The following is a 21016-nucleotide window of genomic DNA, read 5'->3' on the forward strand; positions in this document are numbered from 1 at the left end:
GCCAAGAGGTGATCATGGGATACCAGATCAAAGGCTTTTTTGAAGTCAGTATATATGACATCAATCTCTTCTCCCTTGTCCAGTTGATAGGTCACCTGGTCATAGAAGGAAATGAGATTGGTGAAGCAAGACCTACCTGCAACAAACCCGTGCTGGCTATCCCTTAGGTTGTTGGCATCGGCGAGTCCATTAACGATGGCCTCTATAATAAACTTTTCTAAGATATTCCCTGGGATAGAAGTCAGGCTGATGGGCCTATAGTTAGCCATATCCACTTTCCTTCCTTTCTTGAAGACCACTTTGGCCTTCTTTCAGTCTTCAGGCACTACACCAGAGCACCAGGAGTTTTCAAAGATCCGTGCCAGAGGCTGGGCTATGATGCTCGCCAACTCCTTGAATACCCTGGGGTGTAGATTGTCACTGCCGGCTGACTTGAAGGTATCCAACTTCTCAAGTTGATGACATTCTGAATTAAAGGTCAATATTTTTGACAGTAAGAAACAGTTAATGTCAAAAGTCAAAGCAAATTACCCCTGGAATAATCAGGAAAATGTGCTGAACTCATTTGGCATAGAAAGAAACTTTTTAACTCTCTTTTTGGGCATAAAAAAATCAAAATCAGTATCATGGATCTTTATCCTTAATTTCTATTGTGTGTATATATGTTATTCTGCCCTGATAACAGTCTTAGATTTCTTTTTTCAGTATTTAATTATATCTAATTTTGTGGTTTGTAAAGTCTGAAGAGGAGAAGCCACTCCAGAAACTTTTGTCAGGGTTTTTCCCCCCCTTTTCTATACTTACCTATATGCTAATCCTGAGAAGTTAATTTTAATTGAGATTGAAGGAAATTTATTCATTGATTTCAGTATCAGGTTTTTCCACCCATAGGTTTAGAGAAACAACAGTTTTTCTTTCAGATAGAAATAAAAATGTTGATCATTCAGAGCTATGTGTTCTGTGATTGCTGCTATCTGACACTTTCAAATCCTAGCTCTCTCAATATTTTGTATAGTCACAAAAGCATGATATTGGCATATCAGTCTGATATTTGATTGCTTGGGGCTGCCATCATATTTGGAGAAGATATGGGGGGAAAGATATTCTAAGCAATGTCAGTTTTCATAGGATTGCATGAACCTTAAGTTTTGATTAAGTGGGTTAAGTTTCTGGTTTAAACTGAGCCAAAATGTTAAGATAGCTATTGATATTAAACTGTGAAAGCTAGTTTTATAATGTATTTCATAATGATATTGATGACATTCAAGAGTTCTGCAGCATAGGGGAGTTCCTTATGAGGGTGTATGCGAGTCTGAATAGAATGACAGTATAAAAGAACATTGTAATACTCTTATGGGGGAAAATAAGCATTTGAATTGGTTAGAATTTCTGTGATCTGGGTACAAATCTGGATAGAAAGCCAAAGGCCTGACCTAATTCTGTTGTTCTTTTTGTTTGTTTGGTTTGGTTTGGTTTTTGAGAAAATTAGAAGTATCACCATCAAAGTGAATAAAATTATTATAATCAGTTTGATTTCATGCTCTGGTCCACTGAAGCCATTTGTTTTGTCTGCTTTGAAAAATATTTGCCAGATTTCTGACCTGGATGAAAACAACAGAAAAAATATTTTAGGGGATTTCAATAAACTTGAGGGCACTTAAAAGGAAAGTTATAGTTTAACACAAGTGTGTATGTTTAGAAAATTGGGAAAAAGTCCACTGCCATGGGGTGGAGAAAGGAGCTGTTTGCAGTGCTGGAGGGAGACTCTGGCAGTTGCCTGCTCACTACAGACACATGAGCCCCTGCAGCACCTCTGAGTTGGCCCAGGTAGCCCACTGTCCAGCCAGCTGCTACCCATGGCCAGGCTACTTTCACTGACAGGTTTCAGCTTCCCTGTCACTCAGCCACAGTCGGCCCCACCATGCAGCAGCCTCAGCTGGGACTCAGCAGGGCTGCCCCAGGCTCTGGGGGCAAGGCTCTTTCCAGCAGCTGTGGCTCAGTGGCAGCTACTCCCCATGCCCAGGCTGGGCCACGCTAGGCAGGGCCACACAGAGCTCCCCCTGCAAACCTGTCCCAAGGTGACAGTGAGGGAGGAGGGGAAGAGTTGCCCTCCAGCACTACACAGAGCCCCTGCCCTGCCCCTTGGTGGCAAGGGGAGGGAAGGTGGGGAAGGAGGAGAGGGAAGAGTCCTCCTCAGAGGCTGACCAGCAGAGCTGTGTGCCCAGATTGCAGCCGGCTGGCAAGGAACTACTGCAGTGGGCAGGGGTCTTTCCCTCCTCCTCTTCCCCATCAACAGGGGGCTACGCCCTGTTTAGCCATGCTCCCTCTTACCCCACCCTCTAAACACTGCAGGCCAAGGTGAGGATTTAACCCCCTCCTTGGTCATACTCAGGCTTGCCCCGTCCCCCATGCCCCGTCATACTCAGGTTTGCCCCCTTGGCCATGCCCCGTCCCCCACAACCCCCCAACTCAGCTTCCCTATCGAAGGGAGGGCTGCTCTAGCACCCTCGGGCATCTGGCCTGAGCCACTGCAGCCATGTGCCTGTATTTCAGAAATGAAATGTGGATTTCTGTCCACTTGAAAATCAGTTCAATCTCTGTGGGTTAGACTAACCTGCAAAGATTGAATCAATTCAGGCTTGGGCTTTTTGAAAGTTTATCCCTAGCCTTCCAGTCCAAAGGCTATGCACTTAAACAGAGTACATTGTAATTTAAGAGGCTAATTATTGACTTGTACCAAAATATAACTTAAGTTATAGACTGACATAACAATTGTATCACTATCAAAGGATGCAGATAAAGCTGTTATTATGTAACTTTTATGTCTGTAAAAAGTGCACAAAAACCATAACCCTTCTTCATGCAGGGTTGAAGTTGAAGGGATTTAGCTTGCTTGTATCACTACAAGATCATGCAGATTATGACAGCTGCTGTGCAATCCCTGCTGGCTGCCATTCCTCCTCTTTGAAAGCAGCTAAAATGCACATTTGTCTTTACGCTTAATACAACTGGGCAGCAAGAGAGACAAGTGGCTCTAAATCACCTTTTCCCTTTTTGTCATACTGCTTCCCCACCTATTCTGGGTGGAGTTGAGTATACCTAGTTATTACAGTTTTCAGGCTGCTACAATTTGTGCCAGTTGGCCTTTTAGGGCTGCTTCAGTTTTACACAGAGTATTAACCCCTCCCTAGTTTTACAGACAATATCTTTCTTCCTCATACACCCTGAAACTTCTTATTGCATTTGCCTTTTCATTGGCAGTGTACTAATAAAATAATTTATGGAATGCCCGTCCTTTTACCCTGGCATACAGTATATTAAAAAAATCCAGTATAAAATAGCAATAGATTTTGGGCCAGGCTATTGACTTCTCTATCCAGTTACCTTTTCAGGGCTGCTTTATAATAATTAATACGCAACTGTGGGGACTCCCAGGGAGGGATGGGGGCCACATAACCCCCCAGATTTGAGCACAAGATGGGGACAGGCTGCCCACTGTGGGCTCAGACTCCCTATCCTGCTGCCCTCTCCCTAGGGCCTTCGCAGCTCAGCAGGCAGGACCTGGCATGGTAGGGCAGAGTAGGGTGGGGAAGCTCAGTGCTGCTACTGTAAGCACCGCACTGCACCAGCGACCGGTGCCTCTTGAATCAGGGGGAGCACGTGCCCACCCTCAATGGCAATTGGGGGGCTTCCCCCCACAGCCGATCTCGCCAACTGTGGGGGGAGTCTCCCACAACCGATTGTGCTGACTGGGAAGTGTGAGCAAGGCACCTGGAAGTGCCAGCGGCACTTCTCCTGGCATCCCCAGTCCCTAGCTGGCACTGGTGCTCCTTCCTGCTCCTCCCCCCCATCATTTAAGCAGCGTGCACTGGCTCAGGTGATGCATATGTACCCCCATGCACCCCCTATGCATTACCACTGTCACACCGCCTTGATGAGGTGTTTTCTGCCCACCCAGCAGCAGCAAGGGTACCAGCATGGAGTTATACCCCTTGCTGCTGCTGAGTGGGAAGAGGGCACCTTGTCATAGCAGTGTGGGGCTCCTGGCAGTGGCACCAAGATTCCCTGCCTTGGCCCACTCTGTCCTGCTATGCCAGGTCTCATCTGCTGGCCCACAGAGGCTCCAGAGGAAGAGCAGCAGGGTGGGGAGCCCTGAGCCTGCAGTGGGCAACCTCTGTCTGCCCCCCGCCCAACGTGGCCTCTGCTCCAGCCGTGCTACCCATGGGAGAGAGGGACCTGGGCTCTGCACTCCACTCTGCTGCAGCAGCCACTGTCTCCTGTGGGCAGTAGTCAGAGCTCAGGCACTGGTGGGGGGGTCAGGGGGCTGTAGACCTGAATCCCTGGCTCCCTACCCCTGGCAGCTGGGGGACCCTCCAGCAGGGCTGGGGGCTGGGGGGATAAGGGTGGGGAGTGAGGGGCACTGACAAGGCTGGAGGGCTATGGGTTGGGAGTGAGGGGAACCAGTAGGTCCCAGGGAGCTGTGGGTGGTGAGTGAGAGGCACTGGCAGGGCCAGGGTCACTGTGGGTGGGGAGTCAGGGGCACCAGGAGGGCCAGGGGGCTGTGGGTGGGGAGTGAGGAGCTCCATGGGGGGTGGAGGGGTGCATTCTGTGGGTGAGGGGCACCAACAGGGCCGGGGTCCTGTGGGTGGGAAGTGGGAATAAGCAGGGTTGGGGGTCAGGAGTGAGGAGCTATGTCGTGGGCTGGGCACTGGCATATCAGGCCTGCTCAGCAACACAAAGCAGCAGGAGGGACAGCTGCTGGTGAACAAAGGGGGCAGGGAGACCCCTGATTTTCCCTGATAAAAACCCAAACTCAAACACTAAAATTTATAGATATTTAGAATTTATTTTATTATAGTGATTGAGGTGCTGGTAGGCTTCCAAATTGGTTTAAAATTGCAAACATATCAATAAAACATTATGTTAAACTGATACTTATATATATGGTGGTGTTTCATTTTAATCGTGGAAAAATATGGAGTTGGGGGTTTTTAAATCAGGGAATTTGTGATTTTTAAACAGAGAAAAAACCAGGATCCCTGGTTATTCGCTTACTTTGACTTAAATATAATCAAAGTAATATACTTTAGATTGTAAGCAGAAGTAAAGCGTTGCATATGAAACTAAAGAGGTTTTTATTCTGTGTTCAATCCATGCATCAGTGGCTCGACAGCTGAAGTATTTTGTTCAGTTTGGACATTATATCTGCTGACAAGTATTGATAAATTTAAGACAAGTCACAAAAGGGTGGGTGAAATGATTTAAGGCCTTAAAAAATCAGACTCATTAAGAATGATTCAGAGGGCTGACAACTTAGAGGGGGAAAAAATTACGAGCATGTAAAAGGATGTTCTAGAGAGAAAAAAAGCAATTGTCTTTATTAGTCAAACATGGCAAGATAGATAATGTGTTTCAGCAGTCGCAACGAGTATTTAGAAATGTGGTAACCCAAAAATCAGTCACCAGAACTAATAAAACATGTTTGCAATGGAAAATGATGGAGACAAAAAACTTTGTAACAGACTATTGGTAATGGTGAGTAGTACTAGGACTCCTCCACAGTGCATCTGAGGTCATTTTGTACTCTGCTGATTCCCGGTGTATATCACCATCAACTGTAAAGACAGTTAGTGTTCACCCCAGGTGAAACTTTGATAGGCTTTCCATTTTGAATTCTATCTTATCTCTCTCTTTATAAAAACTGAATCAGTCTGCCAGGATTTTGGGTAGACCTAGGACACTTGCTGTGATTTATATGAATATTTGCTGTGATGCATAGAATATTTAGATTGTACAGGGGTACTCCACATCATGGAGTTTATAAATTGTACAGGACTAGGGAGAGACATCAGGAAAAGACAGGATATAGGCTTAATGGTCCCTTCAGCATTAGTGTGTTTCCCTCTTTTCCAAGCATCTCTTTTTAAAACTTTAGAATTGATGAGTGCCTATACATGTGCTCAAAGGTGTGTGTGTGAGGGGGAAGAGATAATTAACATGGTTCCTGGAGAGCTGTTCTAATTAAAATGCTGCCGTGTCATCTATATTAAGCCCCTGCACATTTAAAAATGGCTGCAGAACACTTAAACTAAAGCTCATTCAGTGAGCTTTAGTTAAAGTGTCCCAACGGCTATTTTTATACCTGCAGGGGCTTATACATGTGACACTGTGGCAATGCTAGAGCATTCCATTTAGAATGCAGAACAGACTGATTTAATCGAATTAACTTTGATTAACTAGTTGGCCTTTTAGGCCTGCTTCAATTTTACACAGTATATTAATGCCTCCCTAGTTTTACAAGCAGTAGCTTTCTTCTTCATACACCCTGCAACTTCTCACTATGTTTGCCTTTTCACTGGCAGTGTAATAATAAAATTATTTATGGAATGCCCTTCCTGTCTTCCTGGGATATAATGTAAAGAATCCAGTATAAAATAGCAATACATTTTGGGCAAGGGTATTGACTGCTCTTTCCAGCTGCCTCTTTAGAGCTGCTTTACAATAATTAATAAGAAGCAACTGGGAAAAAGAACTAAAAATCTATCCCAATGTCTGCTTTATTTTATATTGATATTTATCAAGTCTGCTCCAATTAATCATAGATTTCATAGATTTCATAGACACTAGAGGTGGAAGGGACCCTGGAGGATCATTGAGTCCAGCCCCCTGCCCCAGGAGCAGGAAGTCAGCAGGGATCATAGGATTCCAGCAAGATAAACATCCAAATTTCACTTGAAGACGTTCAAAGTAGATGCTTGAACCACCACCAGTGGTAGTCTATTCCAAACCTTGGGGGCTCAGACAGAAAAGAAGTTTTTCCTTATGTCTAGCCTGAAACGGTCTTGGAGGAGTTTATGACCGTTTGACCTTGTCATCCCTTGGGGTGCCTGGTGAACAAACGTTCCCACAGATCCCTGATAAATCAAGTCTGCTCCAACACATTCTAACTACAACATGTCAGAACATGTGTATAGGTACCCTCATAGTAAGCAGTCAGGGCTGGGATTCCTGCAGAGTTTATAAGTGTCAGAAGATCTGGGGGTAAACTCTAGGGGTGTGCAAAATGGGCCCTGTTCGATTCGGATTTGGCCCGAATCAGGGACAGTGATTCGGTTCGTTGATTCAGATCACTGTCCCCAATACAATTCATCCCAATCCAAATCTGAAGATTTGATGCTGATTCAGAGAATCGGCAATTTGGCCATAGACACAGCTTTAAATGTTTTTTGTACGTACCATGAGGTACCAGGCACAGTTTGTGAATGCTGTGATTGTGGAGCAGATGGAGCATCCTCCAGGAGCACGGGGCGGGTGGGGAGGGGTGGCATGTGTTCAGCAGCAAACCCACAAGTGGACTGGAAGTCGCTCTTGGCTTAGAGATCAACGATGAGGAGACCCTGGGTGCCCTCCCAGACCCAGGAGGCCCCAGTCTCCGAGCCAGGGGGGGGTCTGGGGGGACCCTCTGTGCACTCTCTGGGTGACCCAGAAGTGGATCAGAAGTGCTTCTGGTCCACTTCTGGGTTTGCTGCCAAGCGCGCTGGGGACCCTGCCCCCACTCCTGTGGGACACTCAATCCACCCCATCATCTCAGCATTCACAAGCTGCCTGGTACCTTCTGGTATGTAGAAAAAGCATTTAAAGCTGCATCCATGTCTGAATCATCGAATCTTTCCAAATCTCTCCAAATTGATTTGGACAGTTCTGATTCATAGATGTCATAGATTTCATGGACATTAGGGCTGGAAGGTACCTCGGAAGATCATCAAGTCCTGAACTAATGAAATCAGTAAGTATGTTGCTATTGAATGTAATGGGAGCAGAATTTCAGAACTTTTGCCTTGTAGAGTTTATAAACTTAGAGTACTGAAATGTCTAATAAAGCTTTCCATGTATCTTTTGTTCCTTAAGAAATTTCTCAGTTTCAGCCGCTTGAGTTTTGATGTCCTGAAACAACCATGTGGATCGTTTTGATATTTCTGTGGACAGTATTAACATAGCCATCTTAGTTTATACAAGGGTCTTTCAGCCTTTTGTGAATTATTTTATGTCTAGTTTAGGAGCAGATAGTTGGCACATACATGTGAAATTAGAGTTATAAGGACTTCTATACCTTGGGGGAAAACATCAAGAAATGAAATAATTTCAAGAAGAGCAAAAGAATGTTAAGAAGTGCTATGCTTTTGAAGCCAAAAACCCTTTAAAATCAGATTTTGGGACCTTGCCTATTTTCATACTCTGAGTCAGGAAAGTCTCATGCCAAACAAAAACCAATCCATTAGTAAGATAGACAACTTGAAATGACAAGGGTATTCTCTAGAAAGTAATTCTGGTGTGATCTAGACCTAGTAGAGGTCACAGTACTGAGGATCCTTGATTAACAGACTGGCCTAGTATGCAGCATATCTTGAGGTCATCCTTGTATATTCTGTAGTACGGACATATTTTATGCTTCTCATCAGATGCTCCCCAGATTACTCAAAGATCTTCTGCATACCTTCCATCTGTTAGATACCCAGCTCTCCCTAGGGCTTCAGCATTGTCATCCTAAAGCTCAGTAAGCCTCCTTTTGGGCTACCATTGGATTGCTTAGCCAACTACCCTATCAACAAGGCAGATTTCTCATTGTTATAAACCAGCATTAACGATCTTCAGTCCAATAGCCTAGACCTCCTTACATATCCTTTTACAGGCACTGAGTTGTGTTGTGATCATTTTCACAAGCTCTTCCTTAGGGTTCCTAAATTTCATCAGAATTGATCAATAAAACTGAATAATCTTCCCAGGACAATGCATGATGCTAAGAGAAAAGATGTGAGACATCTCAGAGGCTTGCTTTTAATAGGGACTAAGCCTCTTAAGGTGTCCCGTTTAGTGGCTATTTCTAGCTCATAAAATGACAAACCACACTGCTGCAGAAAATCTCTAAGTGGATCGTACACAGTATTTCCACCTTCCATTAAATGTCAGGACATACTACAGTGGCATAGACAACATCTTCAAACTGCCTCAGAAGGCTGCTCTGTCAGTCTCAGGTTTATGGACCAGCCTTCTTATTTTTCTTATGCTCTGGATGTAGTATCCAGCTCAAGTATCAAACTTAGGAAAACAGTTCCTCAAGCATTATTTGACAAATTAAGCTGAAACTCCTGATTACTTCTCTTCAGAGAGGATGCTACTTGACTGCCACATACAGTGGGACCCATACTGGCACATACTCCAAGCAGAAAGAACAATTGTTTATCCTACTGTGACTTACAAGAGATTGGGGTCTGGAAATATTTATGGCCATTTTATCTATCTCCTCCTTAAGAAATTCACTCAGTTCTGCATTAGATGGATGTATGTCATCATCTCTGTCCTATAGTATTTCAGTATATAGTCTGTTTAATATTCAGTTGAAATAGCAGATACGGTATGAATATTGCTTAAAACATGTCCTCAAATGATGAACACTTAGGGAATTAGCTGGAGTCATAGCGGAGCCACTGGCACAACTGTTTGAGCACTCATGGAAAAGGGCCAATGTGGTCCTTATTTTGAAGAAGGGGAGGAAGGAGGAACCAAGTAACTATAGGCTGGCTAGCTTCACCTCTATCCTTGGCAAGACTTTTGACAAAATTGTTAAGGATCACATTTGTGGGAGAACAGCGGGTAAAATAATGCTAAGGGACAATCAGCATGGGTTCATACTAACCTGGTTTCATTTTATGACCAGGTCACAAAATACTTGGATGAAAGAATACAGGTAGATGTTATTTACTTAAATTTTAAAAAGGCCTTTGACAGAGTGTCGCACCCAATTCTTATAAATAAACTAAACAGTTGCAATGTAGATTATTACTTAGTCTGGTGGGTAGAAAATTGGCTTATGAGATGCACCCAGAGAGTGGTGATGGACGGGTCGGTTTCTACCTGGAGAAGTGTGGGCAACGGAGTCCCCCCAGGCTCTGTCCTGGGACCAGTACTATTCAATATCTTCATTAGTGACTTGGATGAGGGAGTAGAGAGCATCCTGTCCAAGTTTGCTGATGACACCAAATTATGGGGGTAGGTAAACAAACTAGAGGGCAGGGAGTGAATCCAGGCTGATTTGGACAGGCTGGGGAAATGGGCTGAACAGAATAGGATGCAGTTTAACAAAGATAAGTGCCATGTGCTGCACCTCAAGAGGAAGAATCATCAGCACTCCTATAGCCTGGGAGGTACTACTCTAAGTAGCGCAACTGTGGAAAGGGATCTCGGAGTTGTAGTCAACTCCAAAATGAACATGAGTCACCAGTGTGATGAGGTAATAAGTAAAGCTAACTGCACCCTTTCTTGCATAAGTAGGTGCATCACAAACAGGTCCAGGGAGGTGATACTTCCCCTCTATGTGACATTGGTCAGGCCACAACTGGAGTACTGCGTCCAGTTTTGGGCACTGCACTTCAGGAGGGATGTGGATGGACTGGAGAGGGTTCAGAGGAGGGCAACTCATCCAGTTAAAGGCCTACAGAAAAAACCCTGTGTGGACTAATTGGGAGACCTGAACCTTTTCAGCCTCCACAAGAGCAGGCTGAGAGGTGATCTCATGGCTGCCTACATACTCATCGGGGGGTGGGGGGGAAGACAGCAACAAATAGGGGATACAGTGTTTACTAGGGTGCCTGTCGGAGTAACTAGAAATAATGGCCACAAACTGGAAGATAGCAAATTCAGATTAAACATCAGGAAAAAATTCTTTACGGTGAGGGTTGCCAAAATATGGAATACGCTTCCAAGGGAGATGGTGCTGTCCCCTTCCTTGGAGGTTTTAAAAGGAGATTTGACAGACACCTGGCTGGGTTCATCTGACCCCAGCGCTCATTGCTGCCCAGGGCAGGGGGTCAGACTCGAAGATCTCATAGGTCCTTTCTGACCCTAAAATCTATGAAACTATGAAATGTACCTTACCTGTATGATTTGTGATTCTGAAGCTTGAAGTCCCTGCTGAACCCTTATTATCTGTGTATTTCAGAGGTTTTTTTTTTTATCTTTCCAGATGGTTTTTATTCTCTTTATCTCACAAGATTTGTATAAGCTTTGAAGTGCTTAAAATGTTGTTCTCTTATTTTGTAGCCATTTCCATTGGTCTCCTCTTCCCGATGGTTAGTGAAAAGGGGTGAGCTAACAGCATATGTAGAAGACACTGGACTTTTTTCTAAAAGGACCTCCAAGCAGCAGCTGTACTTCTTCCTCTTTAATGATGTCCTCATCATCACAAAGAAGAAGAGGTAAGCACTTCACGAATCTAAAAGTGCCAGTACATTTTTGTTTGATTCCTTGCGTCACACATAAGGAACAATTAAAAGATGTAAGCTACTTTTAAATATTGTCTTGTTCCATGAGCTACTTCCTGACTTTGTAAAGGCTAACTTTTTTTCTGGTATTTACCTCAAGTATAATTAATTGCTTCCAAAGTATTTTTATTATCTCCCTTTAACAAATATTTGTGTGAGTGAGTGAATGAGAAAGATTTAGGAAGGCGCATTTGTTCATAGTATGCAAGGAACATGAAAACAGAACTGGATGCAAGTGGAAATCTTTACTAAAGTGCTTTAAGTTTTGCCAAAGCATACAGAATGTATTTACATATTTAAATATGCTATGCCTGTACAAGGAATGCACTGCTTTTGGAGCTATTTGTCTCTCCCATTTCTCCATCAAACTGTACTCAGAATTACAAAAGGGTGGTTGTCAAGCAGAAATAAAAAATTAAGTCCCAATTTTACTAACACGGCAAACATGTAAGTTTGTACAAATAAAAAGGGAGATCCTCCCCAGACAGATCTTTTATGTAAAATGTCAGTGATGTTTAGAAAAAGCCTACTAGTTAAATCTCTACCACCAAAATGAAAGGTAGTTTAGGATGAATTTGCTGCTTCTGATTGAGCCTATCCCCTCTGCAGATGCTGCTCACCATTGCTGACAGAGATGACATATTGGAGGTTAAGGAAAATAACTTCGAAGAGCAAATGTTTTAATTTGCAATTGACTAGTTTTACCAAATATCAGGCATTTGAAAGAGAGTTCCCAAGGGAGAAAAATGCCCAAGCCACACTACAAAATCTTGAGCTCAAATTTCCAGGAGCACAAGTTGAGCACTGTATTATAATGCTTCCAATCCCAATATTTTCCAAAAAAATTAACATTAACACTTATAACAAAGTGCAGCATAATATGTTTGCTGCCTCCATCTTCATCTATGGTTAGTTGAATAGTAAGACAAGTGAATAGATTTCTCCTTGTGCAATCCCTGAGACGCATGGTTTTATCACAAGCCTCAGGAAAACATTTTTTGTGGGAGCCCCTTGTTAAAACATTGGCAGCACATCACAGATTAGTTATCACACATCTTCAAACAGCTTGTTGCTTTCTTTTCTCATGGGACTAAAGTTAATATTTTATTGTGCTGGTAGCAAATTAAACATTTGAGTTCAGAAAACAATGAAAAGATCTGTTATCTGTGTTATTACATTGTTTATCTGTTTCCTACGTTATAGGTTGGTTGCCCAGCTTGAAAAAAGATTTTTGGAATAATGTACACTACATAAACTCTGATGCTTTTGATTTATAGCATTTTCCAGCTGTTGGAATTTCTGCTATCCCAATTAGCCCATAAGCCACAGTAAATAAAAATTAATCTTAATGACAGAATGTGTATATATTCACTGTAGTAAAACCTTTCTAAATAAGCAGATGAAATTGAAGAGTGTTGCTCTTTCTGTTCCTTCCGTGGATATTTGATCATAAAATATATGCTATACAAAGCAGACTAGCTTATTGATAATGTTCTTTTTGTAGTCTGTTGTCTCGCACACAATTTCACCATAAACATTTAGCAGTGGACAGAAATATAACCATTACATACAGTTTTTCATAAAGATATGTTAACAGACTTCTGTGGATAGCTGGTACATTAAACAATACAATAGCTATACAAAGTTCACAGTTATAATTCCTTTAGCTTTTAAGAAGTTATGGGCTTGCAGTTATTGGTCAAATATAAGATGGTTAATTTTTTTTTGCACATTTGGGTTTCCATTGACTTTTCCGTGTTCCCAGAAGTAGATTATTGGACATTGTTGGGTGTTAGGTCCTACATATTGACCTGCCAGAATTGTGCAAAATAAGTTTTCACTCTTCATCCTGAAGCTGACTTTTACTTACCTTGTGTCAAAAGCAGTTAATCATATTTGTTGAGCTCAGTTAGGAGTGACTAAGTCTATAAAGACCAGGATTGATGGTATATGTCTAAGTAGTCCCACGGGTAACTAAAAAGCGATGGTGGTCCAACAAACTTCAAGTATGTACATTGGTATTTACATAATTGCTTCAAGAAGCATTTGTGAATGTTTTGCATACCAGAAACATCATTAAAAGGACTGTACCTATATATTAAAGTTTGCAAGCATTCCAAAAGCATTTGTGCAATGAGAATTATTCAGTATGAAAAGATAAAGGGCAAAAAATCTAATGATGCAGTATGCTTAGGCATGCCCCACAGTTTTTATCCCTTCATTTTAAGCATACTTTAGTAGTCAGACTCCTTGACAGCCTATGATTTGATTTTTATCCTGAGTCTAAAATGGTAAGGCTTAACAATCTTCCCCTTTTCAAATAGTTTGAATGTGATTTAGCTATCCATCTCTCTTCACTTTTAATAAATGTCGTATGGTAATGTCCATGCAGCTCCAAAATATTTTCATAGATTTCATAGACATTAGGCCTGGAAGGGACCTCATAAGATCATCGGGTCCAGCCCTCTGCCCAAGGGGCAGGAAGTCAGCTAGGGTCAAAGGATTTTAGCGGTTTATGTTCTAGCAGCATGCTGCTGTATAGTTCAAGCACTTATAAGTATTTTAATATGCTTGTGGGGATCACCTAGGGACTTATTCTGTCCTCTTCATGATATAAAAGGTCAAGAAACTCAGAATTGCTTCAAAGAGACTTTAGCCCCTGAAGCAACCAGATTAGAGGGTGACATGTCAGACCTTCTGCTTTGGTGTATTTTAATGTGAAATCCACAAGATCAACAGAAGTATATGGCAAATAGCTGTTCACTGCTTCACTCTTCACTGTCCTTATCAACCACAATAGGTGGACGCCTTATCACTGCTGGCTTTACCTCAGCTCTCCCAGCGTAATTCAGAGTTGGCAAATTATATCCAGGATCAAGCCCCTGTTCTTCTGGGTCACAGTTCTGAACAGTGACAGAACTCCCCTCCCTTTTCCATTCTTCATTGGCAGTTTCTACTGCTTCATTATTTTTTTTTATCCAGGTAGTTCTCTAATTTCTATGAAGCATTCCAAGAAACTGGTAATATCTGCATTTTAAATGTAAAAATGTAATTTTTTCTACAGCTTTTTTTGAAAGCATGTTTGTATCAAGAGATGTCCAGCTCTTCTATAAAAGGGCCAACTTCCTCTCTGAAAAATTCTTGCTGAGTTGACACATAGGTTTAGTGTCATTGACACTGTACACAGTGATCTCCTATTGATGTCCATTACAGATTTGCAAAAAAGATTTGTGTGGACTTCAACCCTTCAGTAAGGACTGATTCATAATTGTTGCTGTTTATTCATAGTTTCATAGTTAGTAGGGTCAGAAGGGACCTGAGAAGATCATCAAATCTGACCCCCTGCCATGGCAGGAAAGAGGATGATTGTCTAGAATCAGTACTAGAATGTTTCATTCATCATTATACCAGGCAAAAAATGAAGCGGAGAGAAAAACTGTTCACTAGGGTGCCCCAAGGGATGACAAGGAGCAATGGCCATAAACTGTTAGAGGATGGTTTCAAGTTGGATGTAAAGAAGAACTTATTTATGGTAAGGGTGACCAGTCTCTGGAACAGACTTCCCAGGGAGGTGGTGCAGTCCCCAGCCTTGGAAGTCTTCAAGAGGAGACTGAACAGATACCTTGCTAGGATCATTTGATCTCAGCAGTATTCCTGCCCAGAGCAGGGGGGTTGGACTTGATCTTTTGAGGTTCCTTCCAGCTCTTGATTTCTATGATTCTTTGATTCTATGACTTTTAATGCCCTATCCTTCTCCCCTGAATTTTGATATTTCCTCAGTTCTTCCCTATGTGTTGATTTTTCTACAGTACTCTGAATTCCTTTCCTTTTGGACATTTCTTCCACTGAAGTGGGCAGTGATCAAATAGTTTGGGTGGACACCAAAATGGCAGGTCTGCACTCTTAAAGATAACAATCTAAGATGTTTAATAGAAGGTAGAGAAGTTCACACTTCTAAGTCATTGCTTCTGACAGTCTGTAGATGCCATGGCTAAGTCCAGTCAAAAAGCCCAAGGCTCAGTCAATTCAATCTTCACAGGTTAGCCTAAACTTCATAAATTGAACTGATAAGCAAGTGAACAGACATTCACTTCTGATTTTGGAAATGCAACCATATGCTTGCAGTGGCCCCGGCCAGAAGCCGGGGGGCATCAAAGTACACCTCCCTGCTCGGCTGGAGCAGACAGCTTGGGCCAAGGCTAGCCTGCCCATCCTGCAAGGGAGAGATTGTGGGGGAGGTACAAAGCATCCTGGGATGCTGGGGGACTGTGAATTAACTTGAATCTGGAGAGGATCTGAGACAGAAGTTCAATAAATTGATTTAACCAAAATCAATTAAGTCTGACACTACATCCATCCAGATTTATCTTAATTTGGTTTCAGCCACTTTGAAAGCAGTTTATGCGTACCAAACTTCTGTTGTGTTACAGATTTGAATAAGTTCCCAGTTACTTATACCAGTTTATGTGTAATTTCTGTCCCTAGCCCATAAGATAATACTGCATTGGTCACGTTTGGAAGGTTTTCCTCACAACCATGGAAATATTCTTTTTTTAAATAAAAGATAAGATTGTCCAGAGTATGGTTGTTATCAGTATAAGAACGTCAAGCAGGTTAGGTGTAGCTAAATTGGACTTCATGTGTGGCACATGTAGATAGTGCAGAATTAAACTGGAAAAACCTCAATACAAATATGCATATTGTCTTTGCTTGGTAACAATAGTTTGCCTGAAAAACTTTTAGATATAAAAAAAATGTTGCTTCTGTGTTGAACTTCTAGAGCGACCTCCTCACCCAGCAAAAAATTAGAAACAGGCATCTTTTTCTAAGGGTAACCAGAGGCATTGATAAATGGCAGTTCATGTGTTGCCTTTTTGCAGTTGTTCTATAACTCATATTTCTGCATCCTGGCAGAGTAGATTAAAAAATAAGCCGACTGCAGGAGTATCCTCCATATCTCTTAATATCTTACACCACAAGGGCAGACTGCTAGGACTAGTACATATCTTCATCGAGAACCTACCTAGAAACATCTGATTAAAAATTCTGGCTTTTAAGATAGTGTGGCTTGCTTTGAGCTATGTCTCTAACTCTGTACTCCAGAAGTGGTGTGTTTGTGGCATATCACTTCTTGACATTTTGGATAAGATTAAATATAGTTGGAGTAGAAATTCTTTATTCACCCATTCAAAAAAAATCCACCAGGTGCAATGCTGAGATTGTTAAAAGATTTCACAAGAGCTGCAAGAAAACCTGTGTTTTAAAAAGGCTATTTAATGTTTTTAGCTCACTTTGTGTAATCCCCTAAGGATATTACTAAAATACTGTCTGTTTAATGGCTGCATGGCTTGTCAACTCCTGAGATAATCTAGACAACGGAATGCAGCTGGACTTCATAAATTGGAAATCACCCAAAGGTCAAATAATACTGTGGAATGTTACCTGTTCACAGCTGCTTGCAAAACTGGGTTTGTTCTCCAGACGCCAAAAACAATGTTTTAATTAAAACAGCAAATAGATACTTTTGTATAAATATAAAGAAACAAATTTTGTGCTGAAATACTAATGCTCTCAGAATGACATCTCTAGTTATCTTTAAATATTACTAACCTCGAGTAATAGCAGATTCATCAGTTATTCTTGATTTTCAAAATAGAACAAAGAAATAGATTGAGTTTGTTGTCTTTATACGCTCTACTTATGAATTGGTGAAAAGCTCTAAACCAAGTCAGAATATAGTAATAAATATTCTTGATTAAACTCTTCACAATATTTGTATTTATTCCCTTGCTCTCCATGTTAAATTTCCATTGTGTTGTCTTGTATATACCGTATTTACTTGAATCCAAGACCAGGTTTCTTTCTGCATTCTACATGGGGGGAGAAGGGGGAGAGCCCCTCATCTTGGATTCAAGTACCAGCTGGAGCAGGCAGTGACTGCATCCCTGGCTTTGGTGCCAAAGCCAGAGCCACCACCTGCCTGGGGCCAGAGCCAGGAAGACTCATATGATGAGCTAGGGGTGTGCAGAGATGGGACCCCTGCTTCCTTCATTCTCAGTTTCTCATAGCAAAGCTGTTTAAACTAGAGATAAGGTGTTTTAATAACCTGACATCATTTTAAATCATCACTTTAACACCTTGTGTAGATGTTTTAACATATTTACAGTTTGTTGCAACCCTATATGGCTTTCCTAGACTAAGATAGAGTGTATCTTTTAGTCATTGGCTAATAAGTTCTTTCAATACACCCTTTACTCTAGTCTAGACATACCCGAAGTATTCAGAATATTCAGGATCTTTACATTCTAAAAATTCAAACCTCTTGAATACATCCCCAAATAATCTAACCAGAGCACAGCTCTGATTCCCTTTTTCTATAAAAATTATAATTCTTTACTCTGCTGGTTCAAAACCACAGGTCGAATGAATTTTTAAAAAATGAAATAAATTAAGTATTGTATGAAACAGTTCAGTGATTATCTATTTTTACGGAGTACAGGTGTGATCCTTTGCATATTGCTTTCTTTTTTTCCTATGGCATTTTCTATTCTTTCTTCCAAAGGAAAAACAGTAGTCCTAACAGTTTTGGTTTTGTTTTTTCAATTGTATCTGTCTCTGTGTGTGTTCACTATAAGAAAAACTAGAAAACAGCATTAAATTAGGCTTCTACGTCCCAAAGCAGCTGAGCTATGGAATTCATTGCTTACAAACTCCAGGAAATTGAGTATACAACTGAAAAGTTATTTGAAACTTTCTTCTTAAAATCAAAAACCAGCTGTCCCCATGTGGAGTTTATTGGTAATGAAATACTATTATTCATAATATATTGATGATCTGTGATTTGTAAAGCTAGAGTAAACCTACCAAGATTTTAGATCTGTAAATATGTTTGGGAGGATTTAGTGAAAGTGTTAGCTTATAACAGGAATAAATTTCTTCTTAAATAAAGTTGTCGTTAATCATGGAAAAGTAGTTGGAACTTTCTTTAGTTGATAAATTGTATTCTGTTGTTAACTGGTAAATTAATTCGAGTGTATTCTGGGTCTGAAGCGTACAACCAGAGGCCCTTTGTTCATCTCATCCTTCCCACACCATTTCTCAGTCCCTGTCCCCCCACACTCCTTCTTACAGATATTTAATTTCTGCTGTAAAATAATCAAGTAGATGTAAATTTGTAATCTTTGTGAGTGGAGAGCTATTTTGCAGACCCTTTTTCAGAACACACAAGTTTGTCTTGCTCAATTGAAATGAAACAGAAATGCATAATACTTAAAGACTGAATAGTCTTTTGATTAATTTTGTAGTGAATTGTGCTTATTAATTTTAAGCATATCACTGCCCAAAGAAAGCTGTTCATAACTAATCTTCTGCATGTAACTGGGAGATGAAAATTAGTTATTCAGAGGTCCAATTTAGCAACATAACACTTCTGGCTTTCTTGTATAAAAACTTTGGAGTAAAATTATGGCATCTTTCCAAAAAAATATTCTAATACAGTTTTATATGAGCTTGGATGTCACTTGCTATAGCATAATCCTGGAAACCTGACAAGTTATTGAATATTTTTCTGTCTGTGTCCCAAATGCTATAATATGGTCAGAGGTCCCATTTTGAGAATTATGAGAAGTATGAATCCTATTAAGATATGAGATGGTGTTGAATAATTGAGCCCACCAATATAACAGTCCCAACTGAGTGCATGTCATTATTGCAAAGGAAGTCAGAGATGATGCATGCTTCCCCTCAGGAAATTAACTTTCTGAGTACAAGGTCAGTTGGGAAATAAAGACTTTCTTATACTGTAATGCAAAAACTGAAAATTCACAAACTGACATTAGCAGTTGTTTCTTTCTTCATGAAAGCAAAAGCTCTTGCTTGCATTTATGTAAATCAAGCATAATTTCTGTATACTGGTGTAAATGGGCAAGAACAGGAATCTGTCTTGAGGATGAAAAGCATCAATTGTGTATGTCTCTATAGGGAAAGCCAGCAATAGGATATAATGTAATTTCTGAGGAGTTTTATGGTATATAATATTACACAACATACAGATATCAAAATACTACTGTTAGAATAAAGATGTCCAGATTTCCAATCAAGTACCAGTATTTCAGAGTAATTTAGTCACACCACAAAACTATTTACTATCTTGATTGAAAACTCTTCTTTGTAAATTTGATGGACTTAATAGAAAATTATTTCCTTTGACAGATTCTGGAAAACTTGTAAAAGAATGTATTTAGTAATATGTCACTGTTAGGTTTGCCTCTATCTAGAATATTTTATGCACAATAAACTAAAATAAAATCTCCTTGCATGCATGCATATTATTAATAAAAATACTATCCTATTTGTATTTTAAAATACAGTAGAAAAAAAATTAGCATATTAAAATGATGGATACGATTGTAGAGCTCGTTAGTCAGAGGTATTACAGATCCAAGTAGAAGTGTTTTTGTTGCTACAAATATAAGTGACTGGTAGGGAAGGCTGTGTCTGCGGGTGCTCGATGTGCCCCACCTGTCAGGGCTATCCACGCCGCCACTGGCAGCATCTGCAGATGCTCAGCAGCTCTGCCCTTCTGCTGACAATGCTGGCAGCATCTGTGGGAGCTCGCCAGCTCTGCCCCTTAACCTTCAGTTAATTAGCATATCCCTATTTTAAACAGTGTTACTACAACATTGCATGGGTGAGGATACTTATTTGATTTCTCTTTTTTTTTTTTATGTTTGAGCTTGAAATGAGGATATGTTCAATTTGAGATGCTTTGAACTTTGGCAGTGTATAAATAAGATTTTTTGGTTGAATACAAGATTTGAAAAGGAAGAAAGTCAAGGTATTAGTCAATGTTACATTTTAAGTAACTTCATGGAAGATGAAACCTCTCCCATCTGCAGTTGGATTGTGTGAGGGTTTGGCCAGGATGTAAGTGGTTAAGTCTGTGGATAGGTCCTGGGGAGCAACTAAGAGGTTAACAAGTTGGGGATACAGGTTATTGGAGTGGAGAGAAACATTGAAAAGATGTAACTTGAGGTCAAGAGCCAGGGGTCAAAGAACTGGTGCCAAGTTCCCAGGAAAATCTGAGATCAGGTTCAAGGAAGCCAAACAGAGCCAGGATGCCAGGGAAGCCAGAGAGAGCAGAACCAGCACCAAGTTTCAGGGGAGATTAGAGTCAGGAAAAGCCAAAGTCTGGTCAAAAGTCAGGAGAACCAGGGAAAGCTGTGAATGCAAGCTTGATGGAACAGATTGGCCGCATCCAGACTAGCACACACATGCCTCTTGCAGTGTCTCAAAGCCCTTTGAGACACTGCAAGAGGCACATGTGGGAAAGAAAAATGTTCCCTCCACTGCAAATTTGCAGCATGGGGCAAAAAAAACCACAGAGGAAAAAAACAGGCAGGGCACGGTCCTGGACCATGCCCTGAGGCAACTGGATTCTGGGTCCTCCACATAGATGCTCTGGTAGCCAGGCAGAGGGTCTCTATGGTTGGCCCTCGCCCCAGTGCTGAAGCACACTGCCTGCTTGTGCAGGGCAGGTAGCATGCCAGCTTCAGGGAGCTGGGCCTGTGCTTCTGCCAGTAAGCAGGGGGTGGGGAGGGCTGGAGGAGGGGGGAGTACATGGGGGAATCCCCACTTGCTTCCCCAACCCCTCGATGGCTGCCCTGCCTGGCCCCATCCCCCATCTGTCCCCCGAGCCC

At 41.4% G+C, this 21016-nt stretch overlaps 1 protein-coding gene across 1 annotated transcript in view; it reads left to right on the forward strand.

The window, feature by feature from the left end:
- ARHGEF26 (Rho guanine nucleotide exchange factor 26) overlaps positions 1-21016 on the forward strand; it is a gene marked incomplete at its 5' end in the record, with an annotated part of 141428 nt that overhangs the window by 95982 nt on the left and 24430 nt on the right. Inside the window, one exon of the mRNA XM_019532508.1 lies at positions 11098-11252. Coding sequence (XP_019388053.1) covers positions 11098-11252 — 155 coding nt within the window. The remainder of the gene's footprint in view (positions 1-11097; positions 11253-21016) is intronic.

This window comes from Crocodylus porosus, unplaced genomic scaffold, assembly GCF_001723895.1.
Source record: "Crocodylus porosus isolate Cpor-Errol unplaced genomic scaffold, CroPor_comp1, whole genome shotgun sequence".
Classification (NCBI taxonomy): Eukaryota; Metazoa; Chordata; order Crocodylia; family Crocodylidae; genus Crocodylus; species Crocodylus porosus.